Raw genomic sequence first — 27,828 nt, 5'->3', positions numbered from 1 at the left:
CCGGAATCCGCCCAATTTTCGGCCAAATTTGGAATCCGTATCCGAAATCAGTTTTTTATAGCGGATTCCGGATTCTAAATTGGTAGGCTAAAATTACCATCTTGAGTTTTTTCTTACAACTCCCTCTTTTTGAAGGCAAAGATCACCCCCCCCCCCATTTCTTCCCACATAAACCACGAAGTTGATATACCAGCTGATAACACAGAGCTCTCATTGTCAGGCCAGCGATCACGTGATGAGCTATTCAATTTCTACATAACAAATTTTAATAATTACTAATGTGATGTAAATGTTTTAGTTATGCTGGAAGTCAACACTTTAAACAAATCAAGGCTTCAACCAAGTAACATAGTGATGAATTAACGAAAAAAGCTATCCCTCTGTGACGGACGGCCTTTTAAAATACTGCTAGAATCCGGAATCCGAATCCGGAATCCGGAAGAAACCGTCACTTTTTTTGAATCTGAATCCGGCCCAAAAATTCGACGGATTCCCATCCCTAATTAGTATAGTAGTTGAAACGTATGAGCACTCAACTAAATAAACAAACCAATCAAAACTTCTAAAGTTCCCAAAGTTGTTGAGCCAACGAATGACAAAACGTTATTATAAAACTTTGGGGACTAGTGTAATAATAAGCCCAGTGCCCCTAAATTCTCTCTCTGCTATATTACACTACATGTATAATATCAGAGACGTCCAAGAAGAGTATCCTTATCCTTATCTGTCTGTTTGTTTGTAGTGAAGGATCTCGCTAACCGCTGAAGTAGAGACTTGAACACAAAATAGAAAAGTACCGTGTATTTTTAAAACTAAACATTGAAAGTGCCACTAGAGTAAGAGCACGGGGGAGTTCAACGGCCAATAAACAGGGGCTGACTCAGTTAGGACTTGTGAATCAGCTGACTCAGTTAAACAGCTTACTCAGTTAGGACTTGTGAATCAGCTGACTCAGTTAGACAGCTGACTCAGTTAGGACTTGTTAATCAGCTGACTCAGTTAAACAGCTGACTCAGTTAGGACTTGTTAATCAGCTGACTCAGTTAAACAGCTGACTCAGTTAGGACTTGTGAATCATACATTCCTGCCAATGAAAGAATTATCTTGAAGATATTTGTCGAGCTCTGGTAACAGATTATTTACTGATTCATGGAAACACTTATCTGGCTGTTTTAAAATAAGTACCTAGTTAATTTTTTAATAGTGTGAAGCTATCCTTATTGTATAATAAAACAGGATCTTAGTATGTATGTATGTATGCATGTCTGTATGTACTAAGTACCAAAGGATCTATAAGATATTTGTCTAGCTCTTGTAACAGATTATTTACTGTTTCATGGAAACACTTATTTGGCTGTTTTAAAATAAGTACCTAGTTAATTTTTTAATAGTGTGAAGCTATCCTTATTGTATAAAAAACAGGATCTTAGTATGTATGTATGTATGCATGTCTGTATGTACTAAGTACCAAAGGATCTATAAGATATTTGTCTAGCTCTTGTAACAGATTATTTACTGTTTCATGGAAACACTTATTTGGCTGTTTTAAAATAAGTACCTAGTTAATTTTTTAATAGTGTGAAGCTATCCTTATTGTATAAAAAACAGGATCTTAGTATGTATGTATGTATGCATGTCTGTATGTACTAAGTACCAAAGGATCTATAAGATATTTGTCTAGCTCTTGTAACAGATTATTTACTGTTTCATGGAAACACTTATTTGGCTGTTTTAAAATAAGTACCTAGTTATTTTTTAAAGCAAAGTTTTTCTATAATTAGGGTCAGTCCGTCCTTCCGTCCGTAAAAGATAGCTTTTTTTTGTTAATTTAGGCATGTTAGAATTGTCCTATCGATTTCAAACTTTGCATGGTGATTCCTGTAGAAGTTAGGTACGAGTTAGAAAGCGTAGCAACTCTATAATCATTACCAGAATGTCCGTACGTCCATTTTAAACATGTTGATTTTTTTACATTTTTAAGCAGTTTTTCAACAAATTTCCTTACAATTTTGCTTTGACTCTTATACATTTACATTCGGATTATTCAGTTCTGACATTATACAAGTGTTAATGTCAGTGTTTCCTAGTGTTTCAAAGCTTCGCTTTTATGGATGTTGTCATCCTTGTTTAAATAGTGAAGCTATCCTTATTATATAAAGAAACAGGATATTAGTCTGTCTGTCTGTACCAAGAGACCTCGCTAACCGCTGAACCGATATGGTTCTCCTTTACAATGTACCTTTTTAATAGGTCCAGGAAAAGTTTTTAAATATTTTGTGGTAGGGTATCTCCCACATTAATTGCACCTAGAGGCCTCTGGGGGGCGAATCCGCTAGTCCTAATATATAAAGTAGTAAGGTTTATTTTTTTTCGATAACTACTGAACTAGTTAGGTTCTATATTTTAGGGAAGCATAACACTGATCCAGGGAAAGTTTTTGGCTACCTTATTTTTAGATTTTACTCTTGCGATAGTTGTAGGCCATTTTTCCCGCCCTTTAACCCATACTTATACAAAGCCCCTAATATATGCTAGGGTCTCATCCGCTAGTATTAAAGCAGAGTAGTTGATTATTTACTTTATAGTAGCAAAATTTATTTGTCTATTTTAAACAAAGTAAGCGAGGGTGCTTTTTTTCGTGTAATTCCGTAAAGTTAAGTGTTGCGTTGTGGTTACAATCTTACATTTTTTCCTAAATCCCAGTGCCCAATTCAAACTTACCTAACCTAATTTCAAGTAATAAACAAACACTCCCCTCCCCTTATTTTCTATTTATTCCAAAATACTGAGGTTGCGGGGGGGGGGGGGGAGGTTGTCAGTGCTCAAGAGAAAAAGCAATCAATTAAACAGTAAAGATCCAGTAAAACGCATGGCTGGACAAAATGCACAATAAATATATAGATAAACTTTTAGTATTTGTCATTTCCGGCAGGTTTTAGGCCATTTAGAGGAAAGGGCGACATTAAACAGCCAAATAAGATTCCTGAATTAGACTCTTGAGACATTTTAAAACATCTGAAAAATAAACAATATATAGAAGAAAGAGGAAAATTACAAAGAGAGAGAGGGAACAATACGGTGTTTAATACACTAGTCCCCAAAGTTTTATAGTAACATTTTCTTGTTTGTTGTCTTAACAACTTTGGGAACTTAATTTTAATTGGTTGATTAATTAAGTGAGTGTTCGAATGCTTCAACCACTAGTTTTAATCTAAAGATAGAGAAAAAGAGGGGTAGGTTTCTGGTAAAATCCGTAAAGGTTATGTGTTATAAGTTAAAACAGTAGTAGAACGATAAAAATTTATGTTAACTTTTAAAAAAATTGTTGTCTATAGTTCTTTTTAATAAGAAATACACATATTTAGTGAATATTATCGTTTTTAAGCCTTAAAAAACACACCTTTACGGATTCTACCAGAAACCTACCCCTCTCTTAGGTGTCTCGTCGTGGGGATGTACGCCAATTTATCGGCCATTGTCTTATCCCTTTAGATCTCTGGGATATTATCTCCGTGTCTAGCTCATTAATCACTGGATCGATATGGTTCTCATTTACAGTGAAGCTTTAGAAAGTAGTATAAACCTACCCAGTGAAATCGCCCTTAGAAAAAAATTATCCCCCAACCATTTCTTTTTAAAAACCTAATTCTAATAATTGACGGTTCTAATTTATTGTTCTTTACAGGGGAAGCTTTGCACATATCTTGGGGGTGGTTTTAAGGCTATTTGCTTGACCTTCCATAACCTTCCTTTAGAGGTTAGGTACGAAAGAAAGAAGTAGACATTATAAAAGATATATACCCAGCAAGACATTTAGGTATGGAGTCGCCTTCGAACTCGTGCAATATATGTACCGAGTCCTATGCTACCTCGAAACCCATTCGCCATGAATTAACAACTAATTTTTTGGCGATAAACGTTGGAAAATCGGCCTTTCAAGCAAAAGGTAGCATGCGAGTTCATCATCGATATCATAGCAGAGTATGAAGAGAAGTCGCACAATAGTAGCATAAATTAAAAGAGAGAGAGAGAGTGAGAGAGATGATAAAAAAAATAGAAGAAAGAAGTGAGAAAATAGAGCTGAGAGGCTTTTAATTTTTAGAAAGAACCGAATAGAGAGCAGCATCTCTTTATGCTACTCTGCTTCAATATCGATGGCGAACTCGCATGATTCCTTTTCTTGAAAGTCCGATTTTCCAACGTTTATCGCCAAAGATATCGAACAACGTAGTATGCTACCTTTTTTTTTTAAAGTTTCGCTGGGTATATATATATAGGACAAGGATGACAACATCCATTAAAGCGAAGCTCTGAAACAATATGACATACGAACATTAACTCTTGTAGGGTCTCAGAGCTGAAAAAACTGAATAAATGTTTAAAATTGTAGAAAAACTTGATGCAAAATTACGTAAATACATTTTGAGCAAAACTTCTTACCTACAGGATACTGGACATACTTACATTTTCAGGACTTGATTATAAAGATACTGCGCTTATAATATTGTACTATATAGTCCTATGAATCAGTATTCCAAAATTCAGATGAACAGGATAATTATATCACATTGAAATTGTTGTTTAAAGTTATAAATTAAAATCAACCTTTTTTAAATGAACACGTATATATGGGCCCTTTGGTAATCATTAAAGAGTTTCTACGCTTTCTAAATGGTAGTTTACTGTTACAAAAAACATCATGCAAAGTTTGAAAACGATAGGACAATTCCAGACTGGCCAGTCAATTTTGAAAATAAAAAACGTACATAACGTACACAAAAAAATACGTTACGTACATAAAAAAAACAAAAAAACGTACAAAAAACGTACATAATAAAAACACATAATGTATATTTTCTTCTAGTTATCTATATTAATACATTAATATCTAATATGTTGTGTACTAAAGGTATGTTTAGTGAGATGTTAAGTAAATAAACAATAGGTACACTCTTATTATAATTTTAATAATAAAAGTTAGTATAATACAGAACTTAAGGTGTAACACTTACTACTACCCTAACAAACTTCAACTGATTTTCTAAATCATTTTTGAATTATAATAAAATTTATAGATTATCTAATATTTCCATCTGAAAAAAATAAAAAATGAATTTTCAAACATGTTATTACAAAAACAAGTGTAGCTAAACGATTTAGTCCAAAGTAATATACTAAAATTTTCTGACAAGAAGTGATAAGCTCTAGTTAGAATTTAAAGAAAGATCGAAAAATTAACGAAAATCAAATAAATAATATCATATTACAGAACTTTTGATGAGATTACACAATGGAAGAAAAAAGTTTAATAGTTGGGGATAGGTCAATGGAAGAAAAAAGGTTAATAGTCGGGGATAGGTCAATGGAAGAAAAGAAAATTAATAGTCGGGGATAGGTCAATAAAAGAAAAAAGTTTAATAGTTGGGGATAGGTCAATGGAAGAAAAAAGGTTAATAGTCGGGGATAGGTCAATGGAAGAAAAGAAAATTAATAGTCGGGGATAGGTCAATGGAAGAAAAAAGTTTAATAGTTGGGGATAGGTCAATGGAAGAAAAAAAGGTTAATAGTCGGGGATAGGTCAATGGAAGAAAAAAAGGTTAATAGTCAGGGATAGGTCAATGTAAGAAAAAAATATTAATAGTCGGGGATAGGTCAATGGAAGAAAAAAAGGTTAATATTCAGGGATAGGTCAATGGAAGAAAAAAAGGTTAATATTCAGGGATACGTCAATGAAAGAAAAAAAGGTTAATATTCAGGGATAGCTCAATAGAAGAAAAAAAGGGTTTTAGTCGGGGATAGGTCAATAGAAGAAAAAAAGGTTAAAAGTCGGGGATAGGTCAATGGAAGAAAAAAGGTTAATAGTCGGGGATAGCTCTATGGAAAAATAGGGTTAATATTCAGAAGTGAGATAACGTAGAATATAATTTTTAAAGAGTGCCTGCACCACCGATTCACTAGTAGATAGATAGGATTTAAATTGATAGAAAGATTAAAACTTCTGTATCGTCCATATTCAGTGAGTCATACCCTTTCATCTGAAATAGATAGATAGATAGTGTTATAGATAGATAGATAAAGTTATAGATAGATAGGATTTAAATTGATAGAAAGATTAAAACTTCTGTATCGTCCATATTCAGTGAGTCATACCCTTTCATCTGAAATAGATAGATAGATAGTGTTATAGATAGACAGATAGATAGTGTTATACTTATATGAGTAGGATAAAAAGTACGTGGATGCGGGTCTTATTTATTGATCAGTTAGTTCATTAAGAAGGAAGGGTTGGAGGGTATCGTTATTTTAGCTAGCTGGGAGTATAACTTTAGTATATGAAAATCTGGTGCAACATCCAAATAATTATATATCGATTGTTATAGGAGAGACAGATAGAATTTTAAAGGATAAATAAAGAACGAAGTATAACAAATAAATAGTTTATATGGACATATTGAATGTAAGAATATACAAATAAACTGTAGTTTGGTAAATAATCTTTTTTTAAAACTATGATAATGTTCCGTCCACTCAATTTTAAAGCGTACTTAAAACTACTAGATAGTGTTCTATGTTCAATAAAGGCTTTAGCTATTTGTTTTCGTGGCTAAGAACCCGTTTGCGGAAATCAATAGGAATATTTTTTTCTAAATCAAGTGCTTTACTGAAGTCTAGATAACATTAAATATATTCTAAATGCTTGCTTTGATAATATACATCAGTTCTTTTAGATCTGCTTTTATCTTTAGTTTTAAAAATCTGTTTTATGTTTTTTGGCTTAAAAACTGTGTATATGAATGTGTAAATTGTAAACACATTACTGTTCCAAAAAAGATTTTTCTTTTTTTCTCCACAGGAGAAAAACAAACAAAGTTTGGTGTGACCCACATTTTTAAACAATACTGTACTACATTGATCTTAAGATAGAAGGAAAGATAATAGGGTTTATTAATGCCAGTCCGACAACCTATCACTATATACAGAGCCAAGTTGCCAAAAGTATGACTTCTAAATCCTGAACTGAACACCGTATGATATCTCGGAATATTTACCTAGGAATATAAAGAATTTTGAAAAAAAATAATGTAAAATCCATAAATTTAAACTATAAGTTATAGTAACATATATACATAATTTACCTACATATTTTTGTTCTATGAAAATTTAAGATAATATTGAATTTATTTAATATAATACACCTATAGTTTTTGTTAAAATTTTCGTACAAAACATACAAGTTACTTTTCTGCTAATATTTGATTATTATTATTTTTAAAAAAAAACGTAAAACGTACAAAAACACAAATTTCAAAATACGTTACGTACACATATCAAAATAACGTCCAGAACGTACACAGATTCGATGCGTAACGTACAAAACGTACAAAACGTACACTCTGGCCAGTCTGCAATTCTAACATGCCTAATTATATAAAACATGAAATCAAAGTACCCAAAAAAAACCTTTAAATATATAGCATAATCGACAGTATTTACAGAACACGGCAGCTCATTTAGGGAGAAGGGGACATTGGGCATTCAATTGTACATTAGTACCCAAAGTTTTATAACAACATTATAATTAGGTAATTTAAATATATTTGAAGACCGGATTAAAAAAACACTTTTAGTAAATCTTAATTTAGTAAGAAGTAAACTATTAATACAAACAATTGAATATATCAAAGGGGATCTAATTGTTTATCATCATTGAGGACGTATAACAATTTAACATCCATTGTCTTATCCCTTTAGATCCCTGAAAACATTCACTTTAATCAGCTTCCACGCAAGCCGTTTCTAAAATAACACATTTTATTTTCGTCTGCTAGAGAAATGATGCAATTTTAATAACATTGGAGGAGAAAGGAAGAAAAAACAGGTTGCCAACAATTTTTTGGGATAGTTCTTATGCCATAAATCATCAAAGCGGGGAAGAAAAGTCAAGGATCTAAAGGGAAAAGACAATGGACAATAAATCGGTATAATTTTACAAAGATGATACACAAAATTACCCTTTTTGTGGATTAAACATCGTGGTTGAAACGTTTGAACACTCAATTTCAAATAAATGATCGGATCCTGGGAAGAAAACGAAGTAGCGGGTTTCGTCGTATTTTCACAGTAGCTTTTCTTCTATTTCTAGCCCCTGCAGGGTCTATTTCTTACTTTTTAGGGCAACCTAACCTAATATAATCTACAATAACCTATCAAAAGCTACAGTGAACACACGAAGGAACCCGCAACTTCGTTTTCTTTCCATGATCCACATTATCATTCATTTTATTAGACCTTAATAACCCTGACAGATTTTCTTGAATTATTTTGGTAGATTTTTTCGAATTATATTGGTAGATTTTATTAAATCATATTGGTAGATTTTCTTTAATTATTTTGGTAGATTTTCTTCTTTATGAGTTGGCGCATTTGTTGAGAACTATAAAGTGTACACTAGGGTAAATATATCAAAAATATTTATTTTTCTAATAATAATATAAATCGTTCTTTTACGTTTTTATTTATTATTTATATGTATATATATATTTCTTTTTTAAAGAAGTATATTTTATTTTTCAAAAAGCTGTAAAGGGAGGGGAAAAGTGAGAGAGGGCGAGTGTAAGAAAGAGAGAGAGAGAGAGAGAGAGAGAGAGATAGGAGTGGGGGGAGTTTGATGCGCACTAGAGCTAAAAACTTATTACTGCGCAGGCGCAAATATTCGTGTACAAGAAATTATTTTATGTGGCCAAGTAATAATAAATGTCAAAAAATATTAAATAATATTTTCGTTTTTCTTATTTTCTAGCATATTTAGGCAGCATCCTAGTTTAGGAGTGGAGATACCCGGTATCATGAAAATTAAACCCCCCCCCCGGGGGTATGCATCTATTTTGACACCCGGTATGCATCAATTTTGACCCGGTATATATTAATTTGGTCACCCCAATTTTTTTTGCTTAAAACAGACAAATGGGTAATGAACAATACATAGTGGGTCAAAAATAAAGCATACAGGGTTTAAAATGAAAGATACGGGGTAAAAAGATAAAGGGTCAAACATATACCCCCCCCCCCCCCCCCCCCCCCGGTATGCAACAATTTTGACCCGGTATATATTAATTTGGTCACCTCAACTTTTTTGCTTAAAACAGACAAATGGGTAATGAACAATGGATAGTGGGTCAAAATTAATGCATACAGGGTGTAAAATGAAAGATACGGGGTAAAAAGATAAAGGGTCAAACATATAGCCCCCCCCCCCCGGTATGCAACAATTTGGACACCCGGTAAATGTTAAATTGGATACCCCCCCCCCCCCTTATAATCCTAGTGTCCATCGAGGTCTTTCCGCGCGCGAATTTCCTCTGAACTGAGATTCATCTTTAACCCCAATTCTATTTCAAAGAGGGGAAAGGGTTGAATGATATAGTGATATTCTATTGATAAGGAGGTATATAGTTAGACAACTGCCACTATCCATATGTTGTTTTGTATTAAACTGACTTTATTGTATAATAAAATTGTTTTCTAATATGTGTGTGGTGTAGAATATGTCATTTTTTTTACCTAACATTGATGAAAGTTTGTAGGTTTGTGCCTTGTTTTATTTAAAAATTGAGACTCCTAGTGGGAGATTTTGTTACTAATATATAGGGCCTGAAATTTGGCCTGGAATAGCTGAGGCTTCATCCTCAATGGAGTTATGAGATGATTAGACTGCTCAATAAAATGGACCATCTCCTTCCCTTGTCATGTGATGGACACAAAAGAGGCAAGCTATTTGCAATAAAGCAAAAAAATTGGGGTGACCAAATTGATACATACCGGGTCCAAATTGATGCATACGGGGTGTCCAAATTGATGCATACAGGGTGTCAAAATAGATGCATACCGGGGGGGGGGGGGGGTAAATGTTTGACCATCTATCTTAATTTTGTTGGTGTCATTGGAAAATGTTATTATAAAACTTTGGGGACTAGTGTAATAAACAGCCAATTGTCCCTCTTTCTCTATTTCTTCTGGTGCAATTAATTCTTATATTAAAGTAACAGGATGTCTAACTGTCTTTCTTTTTCTCAGAGAGAGATGAGACAACTGATTGTTTATTACACTTGTCCCCAAAGTTTTTTTTAATTATGTTTATAAGAATTTTGGGGACCTGAGAGAATTTTGTTTGGTTGGTTTATATTAAGTTGAGTTTTCAAAGTTTAAACCACTAATCGTAATCTAAAGAAGGGTTAATTTTGTGAATCATGTACATTAATTTATTTTACATTGTCTTATCCCTTTATATACCTACTTTTTTTCTATGCAAGGATCAGCGGACCAATTTGGTTTCTTTAATTCATTGAAGCTTTGGGTTGGTTTTGAGTATTTTTAAAAGCGAAGCTTTTCTATAATTAGGGTCGGTCCGTCCGTCGGTCCGTCTGTCCAGCCGTCCGTCACGGATAGCTTTTTTCGTTAATTTAGACATGTTAGAATTGTCCTATTGATTTCAAATTTTGCATGGTGATTCCTTGAGTAGTTAGGTATGAGTTAGAAAGCGTAGCAACTCTATAATCATTACCAAAATGTCCGTACGTCCATTTTAAACATGTTGATTTTTTTACTTTTTTAAATATCTTTTTCCGTTAATTTAGGCATGTTAGAATTGTCCTATCGATTTCAAATTTTGCATGGTGATTCCTGTAATATTTAGGTACTAGTTAGAAAGCGTAGCAACTCTATAATCATTACCAGAATGTCCGTACGTCCATTTTAAACATGTTAATTTTTTTACATTTTTAACAACAAATTTGTATGTGACCTAATTATCCGATTGGTCTGATTTTTGGTATACTGATTCCTGGAACAACAAAGTACAATATTATAAGCAAAGCAACTCTATAATCAAGTCCTAAAAATGTAAGTATGTCCATAATCATTATCCTGTATCAAGCAGTTTTTCAACAAATTTACTAACAATTTTGCTTTGACTCTTATACATTCGCATTCTGATTATTCAGTTCTGACATTATACAAGTGTTAATGTCCTTTTGTCCTACCGTTTCAAAGCTTCGCTTTTATGGATGTTGTCATCCTTGTTTAAAAACAATTTCTATAAAAGTACCAAAAGTTTTTGAATACAAAAATAAGGGAGTATGTATTTAAAACTTTGGGCACTAGTATAATTAACAGTCCAATATCCCCTCCCTCCCTGTTTATAATACTGATAACCAGTGGACCTATTGGGTTTTTTATTCAATAAAGATTTTTCTCCTATTCATTCGAATCCGGTGGATATGAACCGGTTCTCATCAATACGAAAAAAATCAATGTCTAGCATCGTATTATATCCAGTTTTCTACGAATATAGAAATGTACAATCATAAGATTAAAACTAGTTTTTTTTAGTTAAAATCAGTTTTTTTAGCCGGTGCCTTCGGCACCACGGGGCTAAAAAAACTAGTTTTAATCTTATAGTTGTACATTCTATATCCGCGGAAAGCCATTTATAATACGATACGAGAAATAACTATGAACAGTATTTTCTTAATTAACAAATCTTTATATAAAAGTAACATAATCAGTGTATATCTGTCTTTGTGTACCGAAGGATCTTGATAACCGCTGAACCGATATCCTTCTCCTTTACAATGTAGCTTCTCATAGGTCCTGGGAAGGTTCATAACAAAACATAACATAACATAATAAAAAAATACACATATCCTCCCCCCCTCCAAAAAAAGATTTTACTTTATCTTTTTAATTTATAATAAACTAGCAACTTCGCCTCTAAGGGCACTTGAGATGGATGGGGAAATTGACCCTCCCCCCGATTTGAATTTTAGTTTTAAAAAGATGAATTTGGAAAATAAAATGTTTTTTTTTTAAGAGTGGTGCGTGGTACCCATACACAAAATAGTTGTAAACCTTCCCAGGACCTATGAGAAGCTACACTGTAAATGAGAACTATAACGGTTCAGTGGTTAGCAAGATCCTTCGGTACACCTAGACATACACAAATCCTTACTTTTTATATAAATAAGAAATGATTATCTAAATTCTTTAATTTAAAAAAACAAATTGGTCCACCGGTTATCATGATTTTGTATATCCGTATCATAAACAGGGAGGGAGGGGACATTGGACTGTAAATTAAACTGGTGCCCAAAGTTTTAGATACATACTCCTTTATTTATGTGCTCAAAAAACTTTTATTAGACGAAGCCCAATCTTTCCTACTTTTGATTCCTATGACGTCATAAAATGAGGGAGATGAGAGGAGAAGTGGGAAAGAAAACCCTTAAAAAGAGGTGGATAATCTCTCATTTTTATGACGTCACAGGAATCAAAAGTAGGACAGATTGGGCTTTGTCCTTTTTATTATATTCTAATTGGTTGGTTAGCAGTAATGAAACACATATTTCAACCAAAAGGGATCATTTTGTTTATTATTATAAGGGATGTACATCAATTTTTCTTATACTAGCGGCCACGCCCCTAGAGGCCTCTCCCCCAAAATAGTTAAAAACCTTCCCGGGACCTATGAGTGGCGGCCCTGTTAAGGAGAACCCGATCGGTTCAGCAAGATACCGGGTATGTCCACTCCTAAACTAGGATTATCCCTGAAATTATTTAATCAAAAAGGAAAGATTAGTTATTTTTTGCATCGTATTAAAGACAGCTTCCTGTAGATATCAAAATAAAAAAAAATGGCAAAACCTGTAATAATTTTATCATTCGTTGAAAATTATCTATAATTCGATGCTCTACATGAGTTTTCAGTATGGCTAACTGAACCGGTTCTTATCCAGTGGATATTAACCGGATTCGTAGCCAAACTGGAAAAAATAAATTTTTAACAATTTTGGCCACTGTAAACTATTAATCGTCATACTCCCTACACTTTGGAAACAGGGTAGACAACCTTTTATCTCCTCTCTTTATAATAAAGTAACAGGATGTATTTTTGTTTGTCTGTACCAAAGGATCTCGCTAACCACTGAACCGATATGGTTCCCATTTACAGGGTAGCCTCTCTTAGGTCCCAGGAATTTTTACAACTATTTAGGGGAAGGTTATCACCCTTTTAGAGGCCTCTAGGGGCATATCTGCTGATAGAATAAAGAAGATGGAGATTTAAAAATGAAAGTCAGTATTTTTAAAGGTCATTTAGTTAAAAGTTTTATAACATTTTAAATAAAGCTAAAGCTGTTTATTACACCATTCCCAAAGTATTATAATAACGTTTCCTTATATTCCAACTTTGGCTCTCATTAGTGTCCAAACGTTTAAACCTCTAATTATAGTGCACAGAAGAGGTAATTTTGTGTATAATCATTGAGGATGTACATCAATTTATCGGCTATTGTCTTATTCTCCATAGAGTTGGGTCCCATTATAGATCACCCTCCTCCCTTTTTAAATTAAAAAAATACGCAAAAAAAAAAGTTGTCAACCCTTCATCAGCTGCTGTCAAAATTCTCCCTCCCCTCGCAGGCTCCACCCCCATTAATATCTCCCCCCAAACCCTTTTTTTCCTCTCCTAAGACCTCTTCCCTGCCTCCCTTCCACTTTTACCAAGTGAATGACTTATCGTTTGGCCACTTACAGCTTTTTTAAGTAGAAAAAAATTCTTTCTTCGAATTTGTGTGGTGATTCTTTAAATCGCATTATTTCAGGGAGGGAGGTGACTTAATGGACTGTAAATTACAGTGGTACCCAAAGTTTTATCCTATATGGTGGTGTATTAAAACTTTGTGGACTTACAGTGAAATTTGTACTTATGTTTCTATGTATTTAATTATAGTGTCTTAACTTTTTAACCCATAAATTTTCGTTATTATTTGGGTTATTTTGTCTATTATCAACGGGGTATTATATAGATTTATCGTCCATTGTCTTATCCCTTTAGATCCCTGCGTTAAATCGTATTATTTTAGTGTTCAAAGTTACGACGTATTTTTCAGTTTTTCTTTGTTTTTTATATTTGTTTTAGTAATAGGCTGTTTGTCTGTGTGTTTGTGTGTGTGTATGTATGTATGTATGTATGTATGTGTGTAGCGAAGGATCTCTCTAACCGCTGAACCGATATGGTTCTGTTTTTATACAGATAAGCTTGAGGGCTATTGTTCTAAAAGTAACATGCAGGGTGTCTGTCTGTTTTTGTACTATAGGATCTCGCTAACCGCTGCACCGATATGATTCTCCTGTACAATGAAGCTTCTCATAGAGGTCCAGGGAAGGTTTTTAACCATTTTTAGTTTACTCCCCTCCCCCCCCTCCCCAATACCAAACTTCTCAATTGCCCCTAAAGGCTTTTAGGGACGCAGACGATAGAGTATTGTCAATGTAATAATTATTATTTATGTTTTGATGTCCATATTAAAAGCTAAGGTCTTCTTTAATTGGTGTTGGCACGTCCGGCCGTATGTATTTTTGCATTTAGAATTGTTCTATCGATTTCAAACACTTACATAGTGATTCCTGTTACAGTTTGGTACGATTTAGAAAGCAAAGAGACTCTATAACGCAACTAGAATTTCCCTACGTTTTAAAGGTTAAAAATTGACGTACAGACTTTCTGGTTAATTTATGGTTATAGAGTTGCTACGCTTTCTATAGAAATCGCCATGCAAAGTTTGAAATAAACAGAATGGGTAATTTAATGTATCATCATTGGGAAATGTACATCAATTTATCGGCAATTGTCTTATCCCTTTACATCCCTGATATTATATATTTTTATTTCAGACCAGTAGTGTCTAAACTTTTTAACCAATAATATATTTCAGACTAGTAGGCGAGACAAGAAAAGCAACTTCTTCAAACAAATAAGCTCAGGAATATGTCATTAATTTGTATAATTCCATTAAAATATAAGTAAACTAGCGGCTACGCCCCCACAAAGACCTCTAGGTGCACTTGGGTGAGGGGCAGAAGGGGGAATTAGACTCTTGAAAAAGTTAAAATATTTTTTTTGAGGGGTGGGGGCATTTATTCTAGGGGTGATTTTTATAGTGAAGGTGGTGGTACCCTCCCCAAAAATAGTTGCTGTATTTTAGATATGCTTAGAGATATATACCAACTTAAAAGTATATTTAAATAAACAAAAGTTTTTTTTTTAATATTTCATTTCAATATTAAATAGATCATCAGTTCCAATTGAGATGTATAAAATAAGAGTTAAAAAAATATACGTCTTAGCATTTTGAATGTTAAGTTTCTTAAGTTTAAAAGTTATGTTTCTGTCTGTCTGTCTGTACCAAAGTATCTCTCCAACTGCTTAACTGTTATGGTTCTCCTTTACAGAGTAGCTTCTCACAGGTCCATGGAAGGTTCATAGCTATTTTGGGGGAGGGTACCACAACCCTCCCAAGAGACATCACAAAAAAACTAACTCCGAATTTTTTTTGGGTTAACAGCTGATCTTAACATATAGACTCAAAAGAACACATTTTAGGTGCCCCTCTAGAGGCCTCTAGCTTCGCCCCTAGCCACTAGGGGCTTTGTCCCAAGAGGTTTGATCAAACTAATTTTTCGTTTTTTAGATTGTAAAGAAATTAAAAAAGAAATTTTTTTTTGGGGGGGGGTTATTTTTCATTTTTTGGGGGGTTAGGGGTGTCCCACGCCCCAAGAAAATAGTTATAAACTATGAGAAGCTACCCTGTAAAGGAGAACCCGATCGGTTCAGCGGTTAGCGAGATCCTTCGCTACAAACAGGCAGGCAGACAGACAGACAAACAGACAGACATCATTCTACTTTGTATTATAGATTGCAATTTAATGGCGGTGTTCTAGAATATTATGTCAACAATGAACCCTGAATATGATTATCTTTTCAAGCTGCTCCTCATCGGTGACTCAGGCGTCGGAAAATCCTGTCTTTTACTCAGGTAATATCCGCTGGATTAGAACCGGTTCTCAATCGTACTATCAGTTTACTATCCGCGGAAAGCTGTCTATAATACGAACATTTACAGGTAACTTCCAGAGAGAGAGAGAGGGGAGAATGGGCTGTTTAATACACTAGTCCCCAAAGTTTTATAATAACATTTTCTTATTGGTTTGCTTAACATCTTTGGGTTTACTACAGTTTACGAGAACTTAATAAACACACTTAAACACTTTCTTTATTGTATAATGGCGATAATATTTCAATATAAGGGGACAATGAGCTGTTTGTTATACTAGTCCCCAAAGTTTTATCATAAAATTTTCTTATTGGTTGGCTCTACATTTTTTTCGGGATTTTAGTAAACTTTCATTGGTTGATTCATTAAGTTGATTGTTCAAACGTTTCAACCACTATTTTTAATATACAGGAGTAATGTGTATCATCATTGGGGATGTACACTAATTTAACGGCTATTGTCTTATCCCTTTTGATACCTTGGTGTTATAATCCCTCCCCTGGTATAGTTATATATTGTACTGTATTATAGACAGCTTTCCCTGGATAGTAAAATGAAAACTTTTAGGATTTAAACCAGTTTTGTTGTGCTATACATGTTTTTTTTAGTATGACTTTGATCATATTTTATTTAGCGGATATTAATCAGTTTGGTAGCCATAATGGAAAATAACCATTTTATAAACCTCTCTCCTCCCAAATAGAATTATTAGAAAAACAAGGATGACAGCATCCATAAGAAGCAAAGAAAAAAAGAAAAAATCGTAAAACCTCCCCAAAAAAATCATAACACCCTAAAAAACTATTGTTTGTCTTGGTTATTTATGTGCATTTGTGATAGGAATCTTCACTAAAAATTTCAGCTGTCTATCTTCAGAAGCAGCTAAGACAATCACATTTCCCCCATAGCATAACGGACGGGCTTACAGACGGTCAAAGTGCATTATAGAGTAGCGTTACTTTTTAGCAAGGATGATAGCAGCCATGTAACATAATGGATATTAGTACCCAAATTATATCTTTGGGTACTGTTGATAACATTTTAGAGCCAGTCAGATCTTTGTATTAGGTCCCAAGGCATTCAAACTTTGGGCAAAAAACACTTATTTGATTATACTACTTTTGTATGAAAGTTTTAATTGCGCCTGTTTTTACGCCAAGACACCCCCCTTTTATCTTATATTCTGATATATTCTGATTGAATCTTTTAATGTTTTTAGTTGTGACGTGGCGTTGGGTCGAGATTCGAACCAATTTGACAAGCATTTTCAGACCTATGTCTTTGATAGTCTAGAAATTTAAATTCGTTTTTTAAGTACCTACTTAATATTTTTTTCTTATTTATTGTTGAGTTTGTTAAAGCCTTTTTAAAGAAAAAAAGAACTGGTAGGTACCTATAGTTTTTACAATGGCCGATAAATTAATGTACATTCCCAATGATAAAGCACAAAATTACCCCTTACATAGCTTACAATTAGTGGTTGAAACGGTTGGACACTTGACTAAATGAACCAACCAATTAAAATTCAAAATATGTCTTCAAGGTTGTTAAGCCAATGAATAAGATAACGTTATTTTAAGTTGTATAATTTATTAACTTATTATAGTTTATAAGACTATGGGGACTAGTGTAATAAACAGCCCGATGTCCCCTCCCTCCTTTGATACAAACAGACTGACATCCTGTTACTTTTATACATACCTACAAATTCTAAGAATTTTACATTTTTTATGATTTGCAGATGACACCTACGTTTCAGCCACTTTTTTTAATCTACAGAAGGAATAATTTTGTGGATCATCATTGGGAATGTACATTAATTCATCCCTGAGTTTCACATATTTATTTATAGCATCGTTTTATAGACAGGTATCCGCGGATAGTATGGCTGAGAACTGGTTCTAATCCAGCGGATATTAAACGGATCCGTATTTGTTTAGGTTTGCAGATGACACGTACACAGAGTCCTATATCTCCACCATAGGTGTCGACTTCAAGATCCGGACCATCGAGTTGGACGGCAAAACTATTAAGCTCCAGATCTGGGATACCGCCGGCCAGGAGAGATTCAGGTCAGTGTTCAAACGTTTCAACCACTATTTAGAAGGGATAATTTTGTGTATAGTTATTGGGGATGTACATTAATTTATCGGCCATTGTCTTATTCCTTTAGATCCCTAGGTATTAATTCCTCCCCTGGTATAGTTATTTATTGCAATGTATTATAGAAACCTTTCCGCGGATATGAAAATGAAAAATTATAGGATTGGAACCAGTTTTGATGTACCCAAAAGGCCGAAGGCCCGGGCTAACTAAACGGGAGTAATTTCATGATTTTTTTTGTTATTATTTGAATCTTAGATACGATGCTATAAATATTTTTTTAGTATGGCAGAGAACTGGTTCTAATCCAGCGGATATTAATCTGTTTCGAAGCCATACAGAGATGGGGACAATGGCCTGTTTATTTCAATAGTCCCCAAAGTTTTATAATAATGTTTTCTTATTCGTTGGCTCAACAACTTTGGGGACTTTAGTGAATTTTGATTCGTTGGCTCATTGAGATAAGTGTTTAAACGTTTCAACCACTAATTTTGTTCAGAACCATAACTAGCAGCTACTATCGCGGTTCTCACGGAATTATTGAGTGTTCAAACGTTTCAACCACTAATTTTGTTCAGAACCATAACTAGCAGCTACTACCGTGGTGCCCACGGAATTATTAAGTGTACAAACGTTTCAACCACTAATTTTGTTCAGAACCATAACTAGCAGCTACTACCGCGGTGCCCACGGAATTATTGTTGTGTATGACGTCACGGACCAGGAATCATTCAACAATGTCAAGCAGTGGCTACAGGTAACCAAAGTTTTTAAATACCCAAAGTCTCCAAAGTTTGGGTATAGTCCCTTTTGTGGCAACGCTGACTCTAAAGGGGCGTTTCGTCGTATTTTCGCAATGGCTTTTGAAAGGTTATTTTAGGTTAGGTTATATTAGGTCAGGTGATTGCCCTGCAAGGTTAGGCAATTGGCACCCTAGGGTTAGAGCCACCCGTAGGGGCTAGAAACCCGCTAGTGGAGAAAAGCTACTAAGAAAAAACGAACAAACGCCCCTAAAGAAGCGTTGCCACGGAAGGGACTAAACTCCAAAGTTTTTTAAAGAACGATTTCTTAGTCGTTGGCTCAACATCTTGGGGGGACTTATATATTGAATTTTGATTGGTTGGTTCATTAAGTTAATAAATGAAACATTTTGCAGCTGGGAAAAAATTAATCATGTGCAGAATATACAGTACATCTCTGGCCGATTTTTTAGTAGCGAAGCTACTCTATAATTCACTTGTCTGTACGTCCGTCCGTAACGCTATGGGGGAAACATTAATTTCTCAACTCCTATTAGAGATAGACAGCTGAAATTTTTAGGGATTAAACAAGTTCAAATTCTTCATATTTCAATCAAATTTCTTCAATAATTGGGGTGCTTGATCGATTCATAGATTTTCAAGAGCTGGATCTTTAAATCATTTTAGTGGTGAGCAAGATAGGGATACGCCGTATTTCAGCCAATCACAGCGCGGCATTTCGTAAAATGCTGTGCTATCATTGGTGGAAAGTTGGCTCACCCCGATCTGGCGCACCACTAAAATGATTTAAAGATCCAGCTAAGTTTACGTGATTTTCTCAACTTCTTTTCAACATACAAGACTAAAAATTTCAGGAATAAAATAAGTTCACATTTTTCAGTGTTTTATCAAGATTTACCAAATAATTGGGGTTCTAATACGATTACTAGATTTGAAGTTTTCATGATTTTAAAGGTTTCGTGATTTATTTCAGGAAATCGACAGATATGCTTCTGAGAATGTGAACAAGCTTTTGGTTGGTAACAAGTGTGACCTTACCAATAAGAAGGTTAGTCCCCAAAGTTTTTGATTACACTAGTCCCCAAAGTTTTTGATTACACTAGACCCCAAAGTTTTTTGGTTACTCTAGTCCCCAAAGTTTTTATATACAGTATTCCCCAAATTTTTTAGATTCACTAGTCTCCAACGTTTTTTGTTACACTAGCCCTCAAAGTTTTTTTGTTACACTAGTCCCCAAAGTATTTGTTACACTAGTCCCCAAAGTATTTGTTGCACAAGTCCCCATAGTTATTGTTACACTAGTCCCCATAGTTATTGTTACACTAGTCCCCATAGTTATTGTTACACTAGTCCCCATAGTTATTGTTTCACTAGTCCCCATAGTTATTGTTGCACTAGTCCCCAAAGTTTTTTGTTGCATTAGTCCCCAAAGTTTGGTTTCACTAGTCCCCAAAGTTTTTGTTTCACTAGTCCCCAAAGTTTTTAGTTACACTAGTCCCCAAAGTTTTTTGTTACATTAGTCCCCAAAGTTTTTGTTTCACTAGTCTCCAAAGTTTTTGTTTCACTAGTCCCTAAAGTTTTTAGATTCACTAGTCCCCAAAGTTTTTTGTTTCACTAGTCCCCAAAGTTTTTTGTTTCACTAGTCCCCAAAGTTTTTTGTTTCACTAGTCCCCAAAGTTTTTGTTTCACTAGTCCCCAAAGTTTTTGTTTCACTAGTCCCCAAAGTTTTTTGTTGCACTAGTCCCCAAAGTTTTTGTTTCACTAGTCCCCAAAGTTTTATAATAATGTTTTGGTTGGTAACAAGTATGACCTTACTATCAAGAAGGTCAGAATAATATACCTTTATTAATTCGTCACACTTAAAAAGAGATTTTTTAAATTTAAGTTATACAAGCGACGATATTTTTCGATGATATAATTCTAGATTAGCTAGAAATCTAACTATTTATAGATTAGGTACTTTAGAGGGAAATTTAAAATTAGGATAAAGTGAGTGGTAGCTTTCGTAAAGGTGCGTGTTGCAAGTCTTTAAAATAGGATTAGAAATGGTACAATAAAGAACTGAAAAGAAACTAGGGTAAAACCGCTGCTGACGCCGAAAAACAGTTTATCCTGTCAATTTTTTTGCTTTTTCTCATTACATAAGGGGGGGGGGGGGGGGGCGAAAGTGACACTTTTTGAAACCAAAACTAAAAGTTAAAGGAACTCAACTAAAAAAAAGAGTTACAGGTCTGACATTTTGCATGGCAGTTGCTTAAAGCTTTATAGGGGTACAATATGGAACCATTTAAGACACATTATTTTCTAATAAAGTTTACCTTTTATTTCCCAACTATACAAAAAAATCACAAGTGTCGGGAGAAAAATAAAATATAAACATATTTTTGGATCATGGAAAGAAAACGAAGTTTCGGGTTTCGTTGTTTTTTCACAGTAGCTTTTCTCCTGTTTCTAGCACCTGGGGGCCTGCGGGGCTTATTTTCTAACCCTGCTGGGCAATCATTAACACTTATCTAACCCTACCTAAAATAACCTTTCAAAAGCTACTGTGAAAATGCGACGAAACCCGCAACTTCGTTTTCTTTTCATGACCCGAATTTTTTTTTTAAGTTAGTCTCAAATGATCAAAATGTTCTGATGATTAAATTAATGTTTTATTTTATTGTTTACAGGTTGTGGATTACACTTCAGCCAAAGAATATGCAGACCAGTTAGGCATTCCTTTTCTAGAGACTTCGGTAAGGGGTAATTTTGTTTATCATAACTAGGTTTGGCTACCCGAATCTGCAATCTGTCCAATGTTAGGACAATTTTTGGACTTGCTGATTCGGATTGTTACATTTCATGACTTTTGTAGTACCTAAATTTTTATTTGAAATATTGCAGGCGAAACCAAAAATAGTTATTTCTTCCATCGTATTATAAACGGCTTTCCGCGGATATAGAATGTACAATTATGAGATTAAAACTAGTTTTTTTTAGCCCCAGGTGACTGAGGCGCCGGCTAAAAAAACTGGTTTTAATCTTATGATTGTACATTTTTATATTCGTAGAAAACTGGATATAATACGATGCTAGACATAGTTTTTTCGTATGGATGAGAACCGGTTCCTATCCACCGGATTCGAATGGATACGAGAAAGTATTTTATTGTTTCTTAACTTCAAGTAAAATGAAGGGTAGCATCTAAAAAACCTTTAAAAATATTGCTAAAAATCGCAATCGACGATCCAAAAATCCGCAAAAAAAAAATCCGCAATCAACGGATTAATCCTCCTTTTTTTTTGGGGGGGGGGAGGGGGCGGATTTTTGTAAAAATTTTAATCCGTCCCCAAAAATTGGACGGATTGCCAACCCTAATCATATCTGAGTATGGTTATTTTATCAACCATTGTCTTATCCATTGAGATTCTTGAAGATTAGTGAATTTGCATCCAAGTAATTTTCCAGTATGGCTTCCAAACCGATTAATATCCGCTGGATTAGAACCGGCTTTAAGCAATACTGAAAGATCATGCATATAATCGTATGAAATTCATTTTTCTATGAGTTTTAATTGAACATTTTATATCCGCGGAAAGCTGTTTATAATACGATACGATAAATAACTATATTAAAAGCGAAGTCACGGACTAAAAACATTGGTTTTAATCTTATGATTGTACATTTTTATATTCATAGAAAACTGGATATAAAATAATACGATGCTAAACATAGTTTTTTTTCGTATGGATAAGAACCGGTTCCTATCCACCGGATTCGAATGAATAAGAGAAAATCATTTTCTTTGTTTTACAGACAGACGGACGGACACACATATTAAAACATCACCTTAATAAATGTCATTCATAAAATGCATATATCAAAAAAGTCGATCTAATAATACCTTATCTCAAAAAAAAAACCTACCTCGCATTTATTGGTGGACCCGTTTATCCAGTAGGAGGGGGGGAAGGGGGGGAGATCGTTATTTTAACCCGCTACAGAGTTTACTTTATTACCTACTAACGGCTTCGCCCCTAGCTTCTAGGGACTTTGTTCCAAGAGGTATAATTACATCTTTTATTACCTCGAGATCCCCCACTCCACCACTATTTTAAATAATTTAAAAAAAGATTAATGGGGGGATTTTGTTTTTTTTTGGGGGGGGGGGTTTGGGGTGTCCCACCCCTCAAGAAAATGGCCTAAAACCACCACAGGACCAGTAGGTATATTCCCTGAAGAGACAAATCCGATCGGTTCAGTGATTACCGAGATCTTAAGGGACAGACGGACAGACATCATTCAACTTTGTATTATAGATAGAACATGAAAATCTGGCGTCAGATCCAAGTAATAATATAGCTGTTAACTAGTACCCAAAGTTTTATAATCTCGTTTTCTTACTTAAACTTGCTTTGATTGGTTCTTTCATTAACTAGCCGTGTCCAAACATTTCAACCAATATTATTATGCTAGGCTAAGAACGCGACCAACGTAGAGCAGGCCTTCATGACCATGGCGGCAGAGATCAAGAACAGAGTGGGCCCAGCCGCAGCCAACCAATCAGGCGCCGACAGATGTAAGTACCCAAAGTTTTATAACATTGCTGGTACCCAAAGTTTTATAACCACTTCAACATTATTCTATGGCTCTAAAACTTGGCAACTTTTGCGGAATTTTGATTGGTTTTTTAAAACTTTTCAACCACTAATTGTAATATGCTGGGAAACAGTAGGCCCAGCAGCTGACAGATGTAAGTAACAGGGGAGGGAGGGGACATTGGGCTGTTTATTTCAATAGTCCCCAAATTTTTCTTATTTGTTGGCTTTTCAACTTTGGGGACTTATGGTGTATATCCTGCAAGGGATCTCCTACTAAAGGGGAGAGGGGGGAATAAAAATTATGTGGGTGTGGGGGGGGGGAATGAAGAAATGAACAATCCTATAAACATTTTTTCCACTTTTCCTCCCTTCCTTTGGTAAAAAAACAAAAAAACCTATGCGGGGAGGAGGAAAAAATCTCCCTCCTTGGGGGAAAAATAAGGGGAGGGGGGGGGGGGATATTGTGCAGAATATACACCCCTGTGTTACTTAGGACTCTTACTAACTTGTTATTTTTTTGGATCATGTAATAGTTATTTCTCGCATCGTATTATAAACAGCATTCTGCGGATAGAGAATGTACAAATATAAGATTAAAACCATTGTTTTAACCCCAAGATGTCGAAGGCACGGGCTAAAAAAACTGGTTCTAATTTTATATTCTACATTTTTATATTCGTAGAAAGCTGGATATAATACGATGCTAGACATAGTTTTTTCGTATGGATGAGAACCGGTTCCTATCCACCGGATTCGAATGAATACGAGAAAGAAAAGTTCCGGGTTTCATCGTATTTCGCAGTAGATGTTGATAGATTATTATAAGATTACCATGCAGGGCTAGAGCCCCCAGCAGGGGCTAGAAATAGGAGAAAAGTTACTGTGAAAATACGAAGAAACCAGCTACTTCGTTTTCTTTCCATGATCCTTAATTTGTATTTATTAATTTATTTTGTATTTCAGCAGTGCAGATCAATTCCAAACCTGTGGAGGCCAAATCTGGTGGCGGCTGCTGCTAATCCAGGTATTATAGACACAATTCCGCAGATATTGTGCGGATAGCATGCTTAGAACCGGTTCTAATCCAGCGGATATTGATCGGTTTCGAATAAAGTACAGTGTTTGTGTGTCTTTTCTGTGGGTGTTTCTGTCTGTAAGTGTTTTTGTGTTTGTGTGTGTGCACTGCATATGTGGGTGTCTTTTTCAGTGTGTGTTTTTTTCTGGGTGTGTGTGTATGTATGTGTCTTATTTCTGTGTCTTTTCTATGTGTGTATGTCTTTTTCTGTGTGTGTGTATGTGTCTTTGTCTGTGTATGTCTGTCCGTGTGTGTGTTTGTGTGTGTAGGCTGCTGCTAATCCAGGTACACTATAGGCATCGTATGATAGACACCTTTCCGCGGATAGTAAAATAAAAAAAAATAAGTTTAAAACCAGTTTTGTTAGACCCGAGAGGTGCTGAAGGCAGGGGCCGAACAAAACTCGTATTAATTTTATGATTTTTATTTTAATATATTTGTGGAAAAATGTTTGCAGTACGATGTTATAAATGGTCAAATACGGCTATTAATTCAAACTGGTCTTAATTATGACCAAATGTTGAGAATAAGTTTCCAACTGTTTTATTTAGTAGCGAAGCTGCTCTATATTTCATTTTGTCCGTCCGTCCGTCAGTTTGTAACGCTATAGGGGGAAACGTGATTTTCTCGGCTCCTATTCAAGATAGACAGCTGAAATTTTTACTGATTATTCGTATGGCATATGACCATTTAATCTATACATTGTTTTGTCCATCTGTCTGTTATTTGGGGTGCTAGATCGCTTCCTATTAAAATTTGTCTATTAAATCAAACTATTCTTAATTATGACCAAACGCTTAGTATAAGTTTTCAGTGTTATTCTTTTAGGATTTTGTTTTAATTTTGAAAATTTGAGTACCCACTCTCCCGCGGACCGCTGGCCTACCTAGCCGCAGCGCTCGGTCCTCTAGGTTTCCCCTGTTGAATATAAAATTTTACTGTTTCTGATTCTACTGTGTTTTTTTTCAGGGATATTCTGTGTTTGAAGTGTTATGAGGGGGACTAAATATGGAAGCAGTCAACACAAGCAGCTCAATCAAAGCAGCCAGCCGCTTTTTCGTCTCCAACCTAAAAAATTGGCTGCCTGACAATTAATTAAAACTATCATTAAACTAACCCCCTCCCCAAAAAAGCTGTTTTAACAAAAAATAAAATAGCGGCTGACTGCTATATTTAAAAAGCAGTCGGCGGCTAATTTGTTGAACTGTATAAATTTATAAACTATGTCTTGTCTCTCAGTTTTTATGTAATTTTTAATATTTTTAAAATGTTTTTTTGGCGCGGTTTTTTAGAACACATTTTTAAATACTTTATTTTGGTGAAATTGTATAAAAAAAAGAACGTTTAATTAAGCTCAATATAAAATTTTATTGGGTAAAGGAAAGAGGGGGGGGGGGTGTATTTTTATACCCCACCCCCCACTCCGGCCCCCGTCTTACGAGCGAATAGTGATGGTGGGAGTTAAGAAAATTTTGTTTCTCAAAGTCGTTCGCGGTCAAACGCATTATTGGAAGGGTGACGCAATTTTCTGATCTCAGTTTTCGCGGTTTGAGGAAAATGCATCTTTATATTCTTGCATGCATCACTTTTATCTTATAGAAAAATAAGTAAATCAAACAATATTTTACCGCGAAAATTGAAAAATGAAATTTGCGTCACCCTTTCAAATATTGCGTATGGTTGCGTACGACTTTGGTACACGGCATTTTTTTACACGCCATCGCGAATTGTAACTTTAATTTTACGTTTTGTGATAAGTAGGTATTAATGTGCTTAATAACTATTAGGGTTAGGTCGGATATCCGGTCATTTTCAATATCCCGACATCTGGATTTTTTTTTAATATCCAGATGAGTACCGGATATTGAAACTATCCGGTTATCCGGCCGTATATCCGGTAATTTGCCGGATATCGAACGGATACCGGATATTGAAACTATCCGGATATCCGGCTGATTTATAATGCCGGATATCCGGTTATCCAGTAATTTGTCGGATATCGAACATTGGCCAGGTATCCGATCCAACCCTATTAATAACTATCTCTTCCTTTATAAATATTTGGATTTTATTTCTTATACAGTGGGGCCGTTTTAAAGATTTTAGTTCACTAAAACTACTTTTCTGTTAAATACCTATTATTTTTTTGCGATTTCTTTGATTTTCATAGCTTATGTCTTTTTTAAAAGATAATGTAGAAAAGATCGTTTTTTATAACTAGAGTCGTAAAAACTCCCCGATTTTTAGTTTTTTTGCACTTTCCCGGTTTTTTTCTAGTTTTAAAATTTACTATTCCAGTTCAGATCAATGTTAGTTAATAAATATTAAAGTATCTTTTTTTTATGTTGAAACATCTAGTTATTTATCGCATCGTATTATAGACAGCTTTCTGTAAAATGAGAAATTATATGATTAAAACCAGTTTTGTTAGCCCCTAGGTGGCGAAGTCCCGGGCTAACAAAAATGGTAATTATATGATTTTTCATTTTAATATTTGTGGAAAATTGTCTTAATACGATGCTATAGACATGAGTTTTCAGTACGGCCGGCTGAACCGGTTCTAATCCAGCGGATATTATTCGGTTTCAAAGCCATTCTGGAAAAACTTAATTGCATTCCAATAAACGGGGGAAATGGTATTAGGTCCTTAATTAACAAATTTTAAATTTCTTTAAAAAATTCACTAAAGATACTTTCATATAATTAAATATTGTATTTCAAATTAAAACATTAAAAAATATTTACTAAGTTTTTATCATAAAAAAATATGACTTTAGCAATGAAGAAGATTTTTAATGTTTTACCAAAAAAATTCGGGTCAAATGCAGTTTACGGTAAAATGTAACTAATATCTCCAAAAATCTATTAACTTTAACGGCTTCTAACGGCCAAACGATGGAACATATAGATTATGCTCGCACAAAATTTTAACCGTCAAAAGAAGGCCTACAAATAATCTGGAATAGTCCTTAATAAATAATGAACGATCATCTCTCAGTGTATATAAATGCGCGAAAAATTATTTTACGCGTTTTTTCTTCATTGAAGCTTTCCCTGTGAATCATTGGATCTTGGCTATTCCAGATTATTTGTAGGCCTTCTTATGCCGCTTACAACGGTGTGCGGGCATGATATGTACGTTCAGCCGTTTGGCAGCTAGCACTCTTTAAATTTCATAGATTTTTGGAGATATCGTTACAATGAACATTTCACCATAAACTGCAGTTGACCCAAAAATTAAAATTGTAATTATTCAATATTATTATTACCTATATATATTTCAAATTATTAAAATTAAGTCATTTTTTGCATTTTTGATTATTATTTTGGTGACACCGTGATTTTATTTTAAATTTTCAAATAGAAAGTATTTTAACGAATTTGTTTTGTTTTGTAAAAGCGAAGCTTTTCTATAA

General features: G+C 34.4%; 2 protein-coding genes across 22 annotated transcripts in view; one reads left to right on the top strand and one right to left on the bottom strand.

The window, feature by feature from the left end:
- TyrRS (Tyrosyl-tRNA synthetase) overlaps window positions 1-27,828 on the bottom strand; it is a 118,374-nt gene that overhangs the window by 34,524 nt on the left and 56,022 nt on the right. The window lies entirely within an intron of this gene.
- On the top strand, window positions 640-27,792 carry Rab1 (RAS oncogene family member Rab1). 21 transcript variants are annotated; one of them, XM_080149467.1, is made up of 12 exons: window positions 13,628-14,820; window positions 15,778-15,872; window positions 17,831-17,962; window positions 18,651-18,750; window positions 19,728-19,802; window positions 21,427-21,492; window positions 23,213-23,315; window positions 24,301-24,361; window positions 25,382-25,730; window positions 26,690-26,721; window positions 27,102-27,246; window positions 27,638-27,792. In XM_080149467.1, exons 2-8 carry the CDS (start codon window positions 15,784-15,786, stop codon window positions 24,354-24,356), a joined length of 621 nt encoding a protein of 206 aa, XP_080005593.1. In that variant the 5' UTR covers window positions 13,628-14,820; window positions 15,778-15,783; the 3' UTR covers window positions 24,357-24,361; window positions 25,382-25,730; window positions 26,690-26,721; window positions 27,102-27,246; window positions 27,638-27,792. The 21 variants fall into 21 exon arrangements, with proteins under 21 accessions (XP_080005587.1, XP_080005593.1, XP_080005590.1 ...); XM_080149464.1 differs by having other exon boundaries at window positions 25,382-26,200; window positions 26,427-26,721; XM_080149469.1 differs by lacking the exon at window positions 26,690-26,721.

Source organism: Acartia tonsa, chromosome 15, assembly GCF_053477335.1.
Source record: "Acartia tonsa isolate MP-2025a chromosome 15, ASM5347733v1, whole genome shotgun sequence".
Classification (NCBI taxonomy): Eukaryota; Metazoa; Arthropoda; class Copepoda; order Calanoida; family Acartiidae; genus Acartia; species Acartia tonsa.
This window is presented reverse-complemented; position numbering and strand designations above follow the sequence as displayed.